General features: G+C 41.2%; 1 protein-coding gene across 6 annotated transcripts in view; it reads left to right on the forward strand.

Annotated features, from left to right (window-relative positions):
- The window catches only part of vav2 (vav guanine nucleotide exchange factor 2), a 205527-nt gene that overhangs the window by 147095 nt on the left and 41361 nt on the right, over nucleotides 1-17071 (forward strand). For all 6 annotated transcript variants that reach the window (XM_087174315.1, XM_087174317.1, XM_023407516.2 and 3 more), the window contains exon 4: nucleotides 11332-11400. In XM_087174315.1, the coding sequence (XP_087030441.1) occupies nucleotides 11332-11400 (69 nt within the window). The remainder of the gene's footprint in view (nucleotides 1-11331; nucleotides 11401-17071) is intronic.

A 17071-nucleotide genomic window follows, 5' to 3' on the forward strand; every position in this document is an offset into this window, starting at 1 on the left:
GAGCTTCGTGGCTCACCGGCGCCACATAAAAAGCCATTTTATCCATCTGAGTAATGAGTTGATGGAGCGCGCCCATTAGGAGCCATGCCAGGAAATGAAAGGAAGAGAAAGAGAGGGAGAGCGACAGAGAGAGAGAGAGAGAGAGAGCAGGTCCCTTGCCATTAATAAAGACAACACAACCTGCTGACTGCTGGATAATTCACTGCCTGTCCACACTGGCCATTTTGCTGTGAGGTGTCAGAATCAATGCTCATTTGGCAATCAGGCTTATTTCCTAATCCCGGGTTACTTTAAATTCGGGAATCAGAATATCAAACGTAAACTTATTATTTAAAGTTCAGACTCAAACTGTAGGGCAGAAAGCAGAACCAAGATGGCTGGAAATCTAGTTTTATCACAAAAGGAATATATAGATGTTGGAGTTAACGTCCTCTAACTGGAGGACAAGCATCCGACTGCGGACATGTCCTTGAGCAAAAAGTTTGAATTGTTTCCAACGCCGGAGGTTACGCTGACCTCTAACCCTGCTGTGGAGGGAAATTAATTAAAGCTGTATGGGGATCAATGAAGAGCGACTTTTATTAAGTAAGGTCATTTGAAATCCCGACATTCAGGAGAAAACATTGATTAAGGTTGTTAAATGGTAAACTGACCTGTATTGCCAGTAGGGAATGTGTCAACATACTGTAGGAATCCCATAGTACTGTTATTTGGGCCGAAGTGATCCTAACTCTGCACTACTATCCTGATAATCAGTCAAACTTAAAACAAGTGTGAACTATCTTCAGAACAACAAATGTACACGGTCCACTCTGTAGCTGTAAAGCCTTTGACTGTATCACACACACATATCACAACTCCATCTGCTGAGGAAGATCAGTCGATACGATCAAAAGCTCCAGCACAACTACTGTGGTGAGATTGTTTTTGTCAGCTGCTGTTACCCACAGAAGAAGAACTTCTCTGTGAACAAATGTAAAATGTCTAGATTTGCAAAAAAAAAAAGAAAAAAAAAAGTTACATTCGCCACCATTTGCCATGATTGATTTTTTTTTTTTTTGCTCTGTTGTGTCCACCAACCAAATACTTCCATCTGAAGTCTCTTTTCCAACAAATCCTCAAGCATAAACAAGTATATAGTGTAGGTCATTTGTCTCTACCCTAGGAGGCACCAGCGGTAGACATACCGCTCTCAGTCTCTTACCTTACTGCATGTTCCGCACTCTTACTTCCCCTTTATTTCATGCTGCAGTCACCATACAACTTCCTTGCTTAAGCTAGTACTGTAGGCTATAATTGACATACGCTGTTTTCATATGAGAAAGTTTGAGATGGGTGTTAGGAGTTGACCATGCGCGTTTATGGATGAAAATTTGGTGTTGATTCTCAGTGGTATTGGCAATCAGGCATATTCAGTGTTAATATCTAAAACTGTGCTCAATGGACCTTTCAGCAATCATCTGTCTCTTACTGTTTCCGCTACAGGCTTCACAGATATGCTCCGGGGCACATGACAAATGCGTGACACAGTCCGAGGCCATGTACTCTATGATTTAACACGAACAGGGCGGTGTTATTAAGCATTGCACTTACTCAACATGGATGTTCATTGACCCCAGTTGGCCCTTCTAAAGGGTCTCCGCAGCTTCTTGGTAACACTGCTTAGGGCAAGGTCGGCTACATTCAAAGGTCCAAGGACTTGTCAGACATCTTCTGTCTCACTTCAAAGCCCCTGTCAACTGTGAACAGGCCTGAAAACAGCTCTAATGCATTCAAACATGCCACGCACGGAAGTAGTGTACCATATAGACAGAATGCTCATGCCCTCCAGGTCTACTTGTACCGTGACTCGGTCATGTATAGCGCAAATGCTTTTAAGCTACCATTTCAAGGTTAAAACTGGTATCAAAAAGTAAGAGAGAATCAAATGAAACCGAGTGGGATGCCTTTTCTCAATTTGAATGAATTAAAGTTTAAAGAAAAGATGTCACTGAATTTTCAAACCTTGAATTCTCAGTCAGGGCCAAATGAGCAAAGTAAAACTTTCTCTTGAAGCGGTACTCACAAGCAGGTGATCGCCGATTGCATTCTGGGTCAGCTGGGGCTTTGAGCCAGGTGACATCCTAATAAGTGCTTTGACTCCTGAAGTGAACTTTGAAGCAGCAAACCCTCAAGGTCTTTGCTTGAGTCATGTGTCTGAAGCTATAATAAATAAAAGAAAGAGGTAGCAGGTGCACTTCTTCTTCACTGAATTTATTTTCAACAAGCAACAAATTGCACCATATATCTTTTGAATTAAGCCACATTTGAATGAGGGTTGTTGAATTCCACCCATCATCTGTCTCCCTGTCACCCTTGTCTCTACTGTTATAGAAAGGAAACTAATATATAATAAATAATAAAAGAAGATATTGCCAAATAAATTGTTTCAGATAGCAATTTGAAAGATCTTTTCCAGCCTTAGTTCCTCAGGGTGGAGTTTTCAGCGCTTAAACAATAACCCCATGGTCTCAATTCATTTAAGCACACATACCCCATCAGGCCATCCATTGAGCTTTAAATGACTGGAGAGTTCCTCACTCTGTTAAATCTCTGGGCAACATCGCCACAGGCATGTCCATTGACGTTCTGTTGAAGCCCATCGATCGTGACTTTGATGTCTGTTCCCTGTAATCAGGCCTCAACAGTTCACGTCTCTGTCACCGTGTCAGCTTCACGGTCCTGCTCAGAAAGTAAGGCTTTGTTTTCCGCTCAAAGATACACATCCGCATGCTCATCTGCACATACAGAGAAAACAATAAGACATCCAATCACTTATCCACGCGTATATCTATCTTCTTGCGGACTCCATCAAAGAACATAAATCTTGCAGGTTACAGTGAGTCCTCTTTTTCAAAATAAATATTTAAATACTTTTTTTCTTTTTCTTTGACATTTTTACAGTTAAAGCTTGCTCTTAGTTGTTTCTTAGCTTCATGTTTGTTTGTTTGTTTTTTTTGCCCTCGGTTTTGCTTCTCAGGCGATTGACCGGGGTGGCCTTGCACACTTCATTCAAGGTGTGTATTGTAGTCCTCCTGGGTGAGAAAATCCATAAAAAGAAGCTAGAATTGAACATCAGTCAAAGCAGTGAAAGAAGAATCTATTTTTAGTAATTGAAAACTTTGTTTCTGTCCTGAAATTTCTGCGACTATTTATATTTTAGTCAAGTTTTCATTTGATTTTGTCTATAACTGTCACTCAAAAACAAAAGTTGATCAGTTTTCTCTCTTTATTTAGAAAAGCCTTAATCTTCTTTATGCAAGACCTAATGTTCCCATCTCTTTGTGTGTCCTATAGCGGCTGACCTTGTATCTCTCACAGCTTATCTACAGTATAAGCCTGCGTCACCCTCTGTCCTGTTATTCACCCCACCACCCCCCCCCCCCCGCTCCTTCCTACCTCTTATCTTTACTGTCCTCAGCTAACCCCTCTCTAACCTTCAACCCGTTCACGCTTCCGCGCCGCAGTTCATCACTGATCCCTGCTGTTTGAGTGTGTGTCGCTGGCTCTGGGGATCAGGGTCGTCGAGTGCGAGCGACCTCAGCTCAGCATCAAGACAGACAGCAGATGAGGAGGAAGTTTGCTGACGGGTTTAGATAATGATATAAACCTTTAAATCCTACAGTTGTACACTCTCATATGTACAGTCTGTTCTTCCCTTGAAAGCGATTTTCTTTTTTTCTTTGTTAAAACTTTGTTACACTGCTATGTTATGTTTTAATGTGACTTTGTGTAATGCTCATGAATGGCTCTTCAAATTTAGTACTTTTATTTGTAAAGATTATTATGACGCGTATGTAAGCTGATTGATTAAAAGAGCTATTTGTAAGTTTTGCTATTGCTACATAGCCAACGTTAGCGTTAAAGCTGTTTACTTGGCAAGAGCTTCAGCCGTCATTTCATTTATAAAACAGGAGGTTATATTATGTCCTCTGAGCAGCGCTGCATCTTAAGGGCAGACTTGATGCTACAGTGACTCGGTATCTGAAAGTGACAAGACAGTTCGGCCTGGCTGGTGCCAGCTGGTTAGCATGCTAACTTCAGTAGAAGAAAAGAAGTAGTAGAAATAGAAGCAAAACAAAAGAGTTGCTCTCCACAGCTGGAGACAGCTCTTGGTGAGTAAAAGAATGAAGTTTGGTGCGTGAGCCGAGCTAAACAGCTGCTAATGCTGACGTCGGCTATGTAGCAATAGCAAAACTTATAAATAGCTCCTTTAAAACGACCTCTACTATATGATGATCAGCCAGCAAACTGGTTTGAACTGAAAATTTAAAGAGTTTTTAACAGTTTTCATTTTTTCGTGTATTTACTCATTTACATTGTAACAGTCACTAGTTGTAAACAGTTAAGCAAATTAGAAATAGCATATATAGAGCAGATTAAAGGAAAAGGTAAAGGGATAGTGACAATAGTGTGACAATACACATGTAGGATTATAAAAACGGATGAACAGCATCACATGGCAAAGAAAAACAAGAAGATAAATAATAATGAACGATGTAAAAAAAAAAACTGAATGTATATAGCGTAGAATTTGAAGATCAGGCAAAAGAGAAAAAAGAAGAAATAGTTGATAAAGAAAGGAAGCACATCTATGGTTAAATCTAAGACTAATTACTGAAATGATACAGAGCTGAATTTAGGGCTTTATCAGGAATGAATTTTCATCATCAACCAATACACATCCATATTATTCATACACGCAATAAGACTCACAATAGACAACACAACCCCTACGACACACAACAACCAACACCAACTCGAAACCTACCTGATACATACGATAGCTCTATTTAATAATTTCATTTCTTTGATAACTGAGAAAAGAAAACTCCTCGTGATTCAATCCACTAAGTCATGTATAAATTATTTGAAGGGTACTTCTTCCCTGTAATAAATACACATAAGAAGTCATTGATAATTTTTGGTTCTTGACACATGATCAAAATAGATGTATTTTCTTATACATCCTTTAGATGATGAGAGAGGAAGAGGTTTCACAGCAGGAGTAGGACAGCGTTAAGAATCTCTGTTTGCACCTCCCTCATCTCTCTTTAGGCGCGGCTCTGCCACCTCACGCCACTGAATTGCTTCACACACATAAGTGTGTGGTTATCGTGTTGCACATCCACTCTTCATTTTTACTCATGGCGCCTTAACATATCGCGTGTGCCAATTTCACACGTAAATGTTGTGAAAATAACTTATAGATGCAGAGGGAAAAAAAAAAGGCTCCGGCTCATATGGTAGCCTAATTAGCGCACATACACCCTCCCTGTGCATCCGCTGAGCGTCTGTGGAATGAAACTGCAGAGCCAGGTTTAAAGGAGGAAAGGGGGAAAGGTTTATGGACAGGCGTGGTACAATAAGTGCACTGGCTTGCTCGAGCTCCAGCGATTTATCGACCCCTGCAGAAACAAAGCCGAGCCCTGGGACATGAAACTGCTTCCACTGCTGACCATTTGAGCTGCGCTCGCACCTTACGACTACACTGTTGTTCTGCCGTTCGACAATAGTTGATCAATGGGACCGGCTCACTGCGGCTTTGTCCAGCACACATGTTTTACAGCAATTCCCTTTTACACCAGCTCTGGCTTTATGGACAGTGAAGAAGAAAATTTGACATGATCACAAGAAGATTGGGGTTTGTTGAAATAATGGGCTTAATTTGGAAAAGGCGGGAGAGTAAGATAGGAAGGAGAGGTTGTTTGAAGAGTGAAAAGTTAGGGCAGACAAGAATAGGACATTGTGAGATGTGGGCTGTCATTTACTAAAATCACAAAACAAATATTTGACTCTGTCTTTTTTTTAAATGTTGTTTTATTGTTAACATGTATTTAACCAAGAAAAGCTTCAGTTATGTAGCTTGTTTTTATCTGTGCCTTGAACAACACTAAATGACTAAATTGCACAATAATACACAATGAAATCACCCGGTCCCTCATGCCCCTCTGAAGGCTGCCTCACCCACACATCAGCAGAGTGGAAAAAAAAACAGATGATACTTTATATTATGGGTCTATGATTTCTTTGTAATTTTCTATGTTTCTTTTGAAGAACTTCAGTATGTAATTTGGTAGAAATTATAAGAAAAAAAATAATAACTTCTTTCAAAGACACGTTCAATTTAATTCCAAGTAAATATTTACTTTATATTAATTTTATGCCCGTCTGCAGATGAAATGTAAACTAAAAACTCGAGGTCAGGACTGCAGTTAATTGGAATTAATTCACTGGAAGTGTATCGATTGAACACGGTTGTAATTAGTTAAAGTTATTTTGAATCTTTTGAAACGTCCCCAGGAGATTATTGACCCGTGTAGTTACCCAGGAAAAGATACACAAATAATATAGCCCAGCAAAAGTGGAGCATTGCAACTTGGAGCATCACACAACTCAAATTCTTCTCACAAAGATTTCAACTGACAAATGTTGCTATAGAATAACATATTTGAATCCACCTGGTGAACACAAAGAGCCTGTTTCACAGAAAAGAGTGTAGTGTTGACTGATAGGAGGGAGGAGATGACCAATGGTGATTTATGTTTTAATTCAACTTCACTCAGTGTTTTCATGTCAGGAATATTATTTAGTTTGTTGACATTTTCCATTTCATTTCTGGAGAGATATTCCTGAGTTTATATACAGTGACTCTGCTGCTGTAAACATTACTGCTTCTGATCTAGAAACTATTTTTCTTTATACTAACCGTGTTCCCTGGAATCCTGTCCTAAATTTTATTCTTTTTGGAAAAAAATAATAAGGAGAACCCGATAAGTTGTACTGTCTTGACGAGATGAGATAATATATATCATATAGCTGCACCCAATGAGAGAACCCCCACTGTCTCACCGCTGCACCCTCAACCTGAGCCTCCAGAAACGTAGAGAAAAATCCCTGCCTTCACACACAGCATGTGAACATTTGACTTGTCCTGGATGCATGGACCGTGCATTCACACCGTTCGGCCAATCAGATGAATCCCCAGCTATACCCTCAGATTAATCGGGGTTACTCTGTTGGTTAGCCAGCATGATGGTAGAGGAAGACATAGGAATTGTATATGCGCACTTCAGTATTTGTTTATATATCTCAAGTCATATCGTCATCTCAATACTGAACAATGATATTGCACATCGCAGATTTTCTTCATATCGTCAATTGTACTGAAACAATTCTGACAAAATAGAAAAGCAACACTTGAATAAACCAGATCAGGTGGGACAGTTGACAGCATCAGTTTAAGGGGACATTCAGAGGTGTAAACAATAACTATAATATTTTTTTCTGAATAGAAAACGGATTACTTAGAGAAACCTTTGTGGAGTACCACGAAGTCCGCTCCAGTTCGCTCGTGAAGTAACACGCTTGCAGGAAAAGACAACAGAGCAGCACTGAATAGCCAAGAGACGGCTCATCAGAGGAGTTCTGATGAAATTAGTAGCATTAGAGCATAGTTCAATTACACCTGGTTGCATCATTTAAGAGAAATGAAAACGGCAGCATTGGACAGTGCTTGGCTCCGCAAAACAACACCGCAGTGATAGATACAAGCGCGTATCTCCACAAACTACTATGTAATTAAATTTTGCCCTGCGGGACTCCATTAATAACTTATAATATAATGCACATTTCATTGGAGGGGGCCATCAGATGCGGGTGGGTTATTGCGCTCTGGAGGAAGCACCTCCTGCGCCGGGTTTCTGCTTTCTGCTCATAACAGTGTGTGAGAAAGTAACATAAATCAGACCAGGCAGTTTTTGGTGTTATGTTAATAACAATACTTGTAATTAGCTCCTGAAAATACTGAGGTTTTAATGAAGTTACACCACTTAAAGATGGGCAAAAAAAATCAGAGAGCTTGCATGTTCGTGTGTGTGTCTGTGTGTGTGTGTGTGTCTGTGTGTGTGTCTGTGTGTGTGTGTGTTTGTGTCTGTGTGTGTGCGCCCGAGGGTGACGAGCTAACCTTTGACTATCCAGCTGAGCGTTGATTAACCTGAGGGGCTGACGCACTCTTTCAATGTGACCACTGCTTTAATTAAAGTTCTGGTGTCTCACAGATACACACACACACACACACACACACACACACACACAAACCTGTACACAACTGAAATGATATGATTAACCACTGTTTAGTGTTGTTTTTTTGTTTTTTAACCTCTTACACTGTAACTTTCACTTATTAGTGTGTGTCCGGTCTGAACACACATACAACAGGTCACTGCTGTAGGCTCTTTATGAAGATGTGGGACATGATAAACATTATTTTACCTTATTAAATTTATGTTTCCTATCACAACATAACTGGGAAAACAAATTCTTTGTATTATAAGTAATATTTAGTAGACAGGGTTGCACACACAGACACACACAGGAGGGGGCCTCTCTCCAAAACGGTCATAAAGAGCTTCATATAAAAACAACACCAACAGCACCAAAACAATTATAACTCAAAAAAGGAGACATGATTGGTTTCTTGTGAGTTGCTTGTAACTTTACCAGCCTTTTAATGTCTCTTCACACAAGTGAATATTCTTAACCGTTTGAAATACAATATTTGTTCAGATTTCATCTCATGTGAGTGGAATTTTTTTTTTCTTTCTTTCTTTTATTGGATATAGGAGTTGTGGATCAGTTGGCAGACCTTGGGCTCGTTTCTCGCACAAGTCAGCTCCTGCAGGCTTGGAAGCAGAGGCATGTCTTGCTGAATAGACGTTTTTAAATGTGGTATGATCCACTTTGCACAATGGGTAGTGTAGCTGGTTGAATTGAATTGATTCGTTATGCATTCCAGACATGCTGAGGATTCCCAAAATGTGACTGGTTTGGCGGCTGTGGTGAGATTTTTGGTGAGCAGAGGGAAAAGGTCTTTTTTTTTTTTTTTCTGGTCATAGCTTATTCTCCTGTTTTGTTTCATTTATGTACTAAATAAAGAAAGTAAGTAACATTTTGTTTATACAGCACCTATCGCCGAGGTTACAAAGTGCTTTTACAAAAGACTAAAAGATTAAAAGAACAAAAGATGAGTAAAGAAAAGAACATTACAACAGGAGATATAGCGCAGTAGGAACAAAAACAATTGAGACATTACAAATTAAAACATGCACATAATAACCCAAGCACAAAAAGAGAGGTCTTCAGCTGTGACTTCAAACACCCAAGGGAGTTTACTGTCCTGGGGGGGGGCTACTGTTCCACAGCCTGGGGCTCAGGACAGCAAACACACAGGCCGCACTGAAGAACCTGAGGGGCCGAGCAGAGGTGTAAGGCATCAGTAGTTCACTGATGTGCTCTGGAGCAACATTAGTTGGTTTAATAGATGAGGAAATGGATGATGAAATGAATCCTGAAATACATCAGTAAGTATCAGTGGTCAAAATCACAAAATAAAATCATTTTAGACTTAGATTGCTTTCTAAGTTTTAACCATATTTGAACGTAACTGTCTAAACACACAAATAACAACTACTACATGTTTAAGTCATGCTAGTTCCACATGTGTATGCAGTGGTTAGCGCTGTCACCTCACAGCAGTGAACCTGCCAGATGGGACTTTTCTACGTGGAGGGTGCATGTTCTCCGAGTCCAAAGACACGCAGGTCAACTGACGTCTCTAACTTCGCTCGTAGGTGTGAATGTGAGCGTGAATGGTTGTTTGGTTGTTTGACGCTACTTTATTCTTCTTAAAGAGTGTTGATATTGTATTAAAGTATAAACACCATTGTATATTTATTATAATACCCCAGAAGATGGTGTGAATGGACTTTCTTTATTGTTGAGAATGAAGTAACAGTTAAACATGTAGGCACAACCTGCACCTGGCTTCCCCCATGAACCTGACACCCTCCTGCCCTCTCTGTCCTCCATCTCTTTTTTTGAGTAATGCTACTTTACAGTTTGTGTGTGTGTGTGTGTGTGTGTGTGTGTGTGTGTGTGTGTGTGTGTGTGTGTGTGTGTGTGTGTGTCCAGTGGCTCTTTGACAGTAGGAAAAAGAATCATGTGTTCAGTTGTTACATTATACAGTGGGAGTCAAGGTCAGTCTTCCAGGGCTGTTTACCATAGCAGAAACGTCTTCTGGCTGCCGCTCTGTGTGGGATTTATTGTTTGAGGAGAGAATGGTAAAAGCAGCATGCTGCGATCAGGGTCAAAGCGCGCGCACACACACACATACACACACACACACACACACACACACACACACACAAAAAAAAGCTCCTTAAAGTAAAAAAAAAAAAAAAAAAAGGCATAGCAGTGATGCATCTGGATACTTTGAAAACTGGTCATGACCAATAAAGTCTCGTGTTTCATATAAGGCATTTTACCATCCGTACAGTTTTGCAGGTTGGTTGTTTATAAGACACACTCAGGATTAATTTTCATTATACAGGCTATTTCCGTTTCAGTGTCGTTAGCGTGCTTGATGATTAGCGCTGATCACGACCTCAGTGATTTTAATGGGCTTCAATTGTGCACGGCATTAAGCTAATAGGCTATAATTTGTAGCAATCAGCTCTTGTGAGAGAAAAATAAAGTATTATAAACATGGCAGGCCGATCGAGACCATATCATGCACTTCAGGGATAATGTTTACTGAAAGAAGATATCTTTAAAAAGATTAGAAATAAATCCTCCTTCTTTTTTTATGGGCTAATTGATTAGTCATCCGTTTTTATGCTCTGCCACTTCCCGGGAGTAGCAGTTGTGTTTGTTGACGGTGTGTGGGTGGGAATGAGAAATCTAAGAAGAAGATGGGACAGGATGAACCACCATGTCTCTTAGCTGCAATGTTTTACCAAAAAATAAGGGGACATATAAGGTAGAGAAGGTCGCATTTGCTGTGGTGGGGGGGGGGGGATAAAAAAAAATTGCAGCTCTAACCTTATATTTCATATTGCTCTACATCGTCCCTGAAGGTTCTTAAAATCCCCGAGAAAGGATTTATAAGACACCTGGCCATCCATCTCTGAGAAGAAGGCTGTTTTCCATTGTGAATTCCTGAGAAAGTTAGCTGTGTTTTTTTTTGTTGTTGTTTTTTTTTTTTAAATCTTTCAGCAGCAGTGTGCTGATGTGTTTTGACAATGTTGTTTGTGACTGACGGAGTCCTCTGCTGAATGCATCTTCCCGTTGTGCTGCTGAAGTTTACCGGAGCTGTGAGTGACAAACTGACAGATAGAACCCCTCAGTTTTCCACTGGGTATTTTTTCTACCTGGGACACTACAGTGGTGTGTGCGGTGATAAAGTATTCTGTGCCCTCTCTCACTCTCTGTGTCTCTCTGTGTGTGCACCAGGCCCTTCCCGTCGGAGGACACCGCTCTGAATGAGGATGATGTGTACCGGAGCCTTGAGGAGCTGGCAGAGTAAGTATGCATTCCACTACAGACACCTACAAAAACAAAATAACAAATTATGAGATCACAGAATATTATTATTTTTTTATGCTCAAATAAATACAGATGCATTTCTGGATCTATTAAGATAGATGCTCCTGAAAAGTCTCTTCGCATATTCAACATGCGGCGTTTCAAACTGAACTGTGATTGCCACTTCTTCCAATTTCCTCTAACCGCCTAATTACATAAGCGTGGAGCCCTCTGTCACTCTGCCCGTTGCCATGGCGACAGCAGCACTGCTCTGGCTATCGGCCCCGGCTGCCTCCGATGGCTGTCTGCCTGACTTGGTGCATGTTAGGTGGGTGGGTGGGTTTTGCTGGGTGCGAGAGAGAGTCATAGGGTCTCGGGGAGCTGGCCGCGTTCCCGGCAGTGACAGCAGCTCGCCCCACTCAGATTAATGGAGAATACTTAGTTAACCGCCCTGAGATGGGTGTCATTCATCACAGGGAGATAGGAGGGAAGAGAGCGGGAGACAGAAAGGAGAGCACGCGGGCTGTAGATATATGCCTGCTGAATGCATGATTGTGATGTTCTTTAGGGGATGAGGAATGTGCTCTTGTTAGAGGAGAGCGCCAGCCAAGCAGGCTAATGCTGGATTAGAGCGCAGCTTAGCCAAACATGCAGCCCTGCAAGCTTGGAGCACAGGCCTTTACCTTGAAAACTGAACTCGGTGTTGCACTAAAAAGGAATACTAAAAAACATGTTGATTTAAAGATTTTATTAGCGAAAAAAAAAGATGAAAATGGTGAAAATGTCTTCATAGAAAGAAAACAACATACAGATACTGTAGGCTTTTTGTTATGTAGCCTATAGCATGCTGCCGGGGTTTGCAGACTGTGAAGTGGGAGAGTTGTAGTGGGGGAATGAAGAAAGAGATGTGAGGCTGTGAGATACTGAGGTGAGAGATACAGGTGCAGCGGCAAGCTGTATGCACGAGTTATGACTCTCGTACACGTATTTAGCTGTCATGAATAAACCTCCATAAATCTGCTTAAAAATCATGACTCATAGCTCCGGATCTTGATATGAATCCGTCGCATTTTGACTTTTGATTTGTATCTCAGTAATCCAGTGGTATCTGCCTGTACATCCAGATGTGCGTTGTCAAAAGCTAAATCCATCATAAAGAATTGTCACACACTGCTTATATCAATAATAGTTCAAGGATCCAGTGGCTATAGCTAGTGCATGGTATCCATAGCAACAAGAGTCACAGATAGCGTGTCAGCCTTAGTGTATTTTTTCTGTAGCTGATGGCATGTCTTTAATTTGCCTCCGTGCTCTTAGATGTGAAATCTTCTCTGTCCACTATTGGGTTTCAGCCCCCTGTAACCATGGCAGCAGCTTCACCAGGAGCCTGAAGCTGGAGGAGTTGATCTGATTTTTTTGTTGTGTTTTTTTCTGAAATGGTCAGTGTGTCGTAACATGGTGCTCTTTGTGTAACCTGCAGGTGCAGAGGGCAGGGGCTTATTGAATTAATCATGGCGCTCTGCAGCACGGCTGCTCTTGACCTTTTACGAAGAACATGTATGCATTCCGTTTCGTCAATGAACAGACACATAATTGATTCATCAGCAGGTCCCGCACCTAATGCAGTTGGACACACTTAGCACATGGGCCACGTTAGCAATAACCCTGCTCTGAAAGACTTATTAATTACCCTGAAATATTGATGCACGCATGATTTACTATGAGTGCATGACTGAACTGCGAGAGTGAGGGAGAAGACAATGATGATCCCACCACAGTAATAAGAGTCATTTTTTATGCCTCCGTGCTGGCGACAGCTGCGGCCCGGGGGCATTACGTTTTCGGGTTACTTAAACTCTTAACACCTCAAGGAAATTTCTTCAAAATTCAGTACAAACATTCACTTGGACTCAAGGATAAACTGATTAGATTTTGGTGGTCAAAGATCGAGGTCACTGACACACAAAACACATTTAATTCAAGGATTCCCATGCTAATTAACTGGAGTGGCTGGCGGAGGCATACGGCCACGAGGCGGTAATTCTCGTTTATGGATGTTTTACTTTCTAAGAGCCTCCAAGAGGAAGCAAATGAGACAGTAATAGGACATATGGTCTCATAAAAACAACAGCATGTAAGGAATAAAAACAATAGTGTCACCTGAAATATTTAGTGTGAGCAAATAAAGCTGTGTGGAGTAAAACAGAATATCACAGCTAACAATAAAAATCGATAAAATGGCATCGTTAAGTTCAGTGGCGAGACGACAAAGGATACTAACGGCTACGGAAAGCGATCGATATAAAATGGATTTTGGGGGGAGATTTAAAAACAGAGATCATGGCAGCGGACCGAATGTTAAATGGAAGGTTGTCGCTGGAGCCATGCAGCTGAGGATCGATCAGTATGTCCGTTTCCCTAAGATGCGCTACATGCACGCAGTGTGTGAGGGAAAGTTTGTGTTTGACACCTATCATTTTAGAGGTCACTTACCTTTCTGGATGATCTCCATATTTACAACATCATGTCAAAGGAATTCATGTCCTGTGAGGTGGATTGAGGCTTTAGGCTGTCAGTATGAGCTCACCTGGAAACCGCTTCTCTAAATGAGCGGTATGGAGATTCTGGGATGGGGTGCATGGCATATATTTACAAAGCGAGCACCTCTTTGCAGTTTGCTAGACCCCTATCTGTTTGCAGGAGTGTCTGAGTCAGGTAGAGGGCCAGCCTGCACCTAATTGAGGTCTCCCGGGTTAATGTGGTAAACCTGGTTCCTACTTCCTCCCTCTGGCTTTGTGATTTCAAGTCTTCACGTTGCTTAACTCGGAGTCCGTCTGGAATGACTCCATCCCGGAGTTGACAAAGCATGAAATGGGAGTGGATCGGGCACAGTCGCCAAGGGACTTCTTTCCTCTGTGAAAGACACACACAGATTTACATTCTGAAGCAAACAGTGTCACAAGCCCTTTGTGTCACTCTTTTGCAGTTTGTTTTGCTCCATTAATCCCTTGGGGAAGCTGACATGAAAAATCAATAACTTCAAAATGGATGGAGCTCAGTCTAGGTTATTATTCACTGCAAGGTATGAAGTCACATACTTTTTTAATGAAACTTTTAATTAACCACACGAACACTATCTAGAGATGATGTAGTGATATTTGCACATTCCGGAGGCCTTAGACATGTACTCTTATTGTTTGGCTTTTAGGGGTTCTGTTTTAATTCATCCTCTTTACAAATTCAGTGTGGTAGAATTATCATACTGTGCTGGAGCTCCCACACACAGTACATCAACTTCCTATATAAAAGAAACATAATATTATTCTAATAGAAACCTGTAAGGCAGCCAAGCCTTTGGGGACATATGCTCAGTAGCTCTGGTGAGTCATCCTCCGCCCCTGTTCTCCACTGATGTAACTCGATGTCATTGAGGGCTGCGAGCAGAGGCTAGCGGGGACGATTGCGTGCAAAACACACTGGACACCCTTTGGCCTGTCACTGTGTAATCAGACAGAAAATTAGACCTAATTCACCAGACCTCAGGACTCTGCTCCCACTCGTTATCTCACTGATGCATTGTGATACACGCACATGCGCACACCTACACATGCAAGCGCACGGGCATGAATTAGTTTGAATGAGTTATTAATGACCGCTAAAGCCAAATAAACAAAGCGGTATATACACAGAAAAGTGTCACCACTCTAGAAGGACAGATGTCCCCTTACAACCCACATACAAACACACACACACACACGCACACCTGACAGCTTGAAATGTTAAGCATCAATACTTAATAATTAACGTTAACATTTATAACCTTGAACCCAAAAAGAAAAAAGGATGAACTTTTGTCCTCGGGGAGTTGTCTGTTTCCTGTGAATCACTTGTGCATGTGAATGGTGGACTTTACCACTAACAATCAATGACAGAGTGGCCATCGGGAGAGCCGAGACTTTTCCCAATGGGCTGCCGCACAAATTGGGCCGGTGGCTCAATGTGGGGGAAAAACAAAAAAACATAAGAGAGACAGAGAGCGAGCGAGATAGATGCGGCTGCTTTAAACACAGAGGCTGTTGCTGCCTCGTTTTACATGAAGTTAAAAAAAAAAAAAAGAAACATAAAAGTCTGATTGAAAAGCTCGCTCCCCTTTCACAAGAAAGTTACAATATTCTTTCAGTTCATCAAGGTCATGATTAACAATGATGAAATAAAGCGCAATAAAATAAGGCCAAACATAATACAATAAACCTGCCGAGTTCTTACCATCACTGTGACTAACCTGAGCCATAAAACCGAGGGCTAACCCTAAAACAGCCATTTGAAAAAGTGAAGAGGAGCGAAAATAGGAATGTGTTCTTTGTCCAAACTGTCCTCAATGTCGAGGTCTAAAGCTCACATCGGTCCCCACAAAAAACTAGCGCAGACACACACACACAAACACACACATCTCAAGCATATAAAGCCATTGAGTTTTTTTTTCGAAAACAAGCATGTCATCTTTCATCAGCAGCATCTATTTTTTTTTTTTTGATTCTGTGAAACCCAGAACAAGAGGCAGTTGTTCAGGTTTCTAAATATGTTATTATGGGCTTCGTTATAGTAATATCACCGGAGGATCAATGCATATTGACAGTGAAAACAGTCAATCACTTCAGAAGCTGATTAATAACATCACCAGCTAGAAATCTGAAGGTAGGTTAACGGTAGATTAATGATTTAAAACAATCAGGAAACGTGAACACAGTCATTAGACTACTGATTTTTCTGGCTAATGAGTAATCAGTTGTGTCAATACAGGTTTTGGATCAGTAGAGTTACTTCAGCAACAGGAAACTCTCTCCCGAGTCTGTGAGGTATTCAGAAAAAAAATCAATGCAGATAATGCATTAGAAGAAAAGCCAGATGATTAAAAATGGGGAAGTAATCAACATCCTGCTGTTTTAATTGAAACTAAACATTTGAAAGAGGCATATTTGAGCCCTCAAACACATCAGTGCAAAGCAGTGATTAATCAGTAATGAAAAAGCATGACGTTATAAAAGCGGGAATAGTTTAAACTTCATGACTGGGCCAAAGGAATATTGGGCAATGACAAAATAACCAACTGGGAAAGAGGAAGGGGCTTAAAAGTCATCACTAATCAATAAGATATTTCCCTCTGACAAACTGAAGATCAGTAGATATAGATGATGGAAAGCAAGATAAAATGATTCTGTTCAGTTTTTCTATTTTCTATTCGTTGTTCTTGCTTAATGTTTTTTTGTTCTTATGATATTTACTAGTTTAAAATAAAAAGCCCTTCAGCTGTTGCCCATGGAGATCCCGCCCCTGTCAGATCTCTCCACGGGTCACATTCATATCGCTGCACAAGCCCGCCCTCACATAATACTGTCTCTGAGGGATTAGAGGGGAGATGAAATACAACATCTGCGTTCCCAAAAACTTCTCCTCCGTGCAACACGTCAGTCTCTGCGGGAGCGTGCCGCAGCCTCCGAGTTCAGAGAGGAGGCTGATGGGACGGCGTCGGCTGGCCGCTGTCCTCCCACACAGCCTCCTCAGTATTCAGCATGAGCCACTTTTGCTTGATGAAGAAAGAGGAAGCACATAGCTGAGAGTGAACCAAGCCACCTCAATTAAAACTTCAAACAACCAACCCCCACCCCAA

This window comes from Seriola lalandi, unplaced genomic scaffold, assembly GCF_002814215.2.
Source record: "Seriola lalandi dorsalis isolate HSWRI2012SDOR001 ecotype SW California unplaced genomic scaffold, Sedor1 jcf7180002054337, whole genome shotgun sequence".
Taxonomy (NCBI): Eukaryota; Metazoa; Chordata; class Actinopteri; order Carangiformes; family Carangidae; genus Seriola; species Seriola lalandi.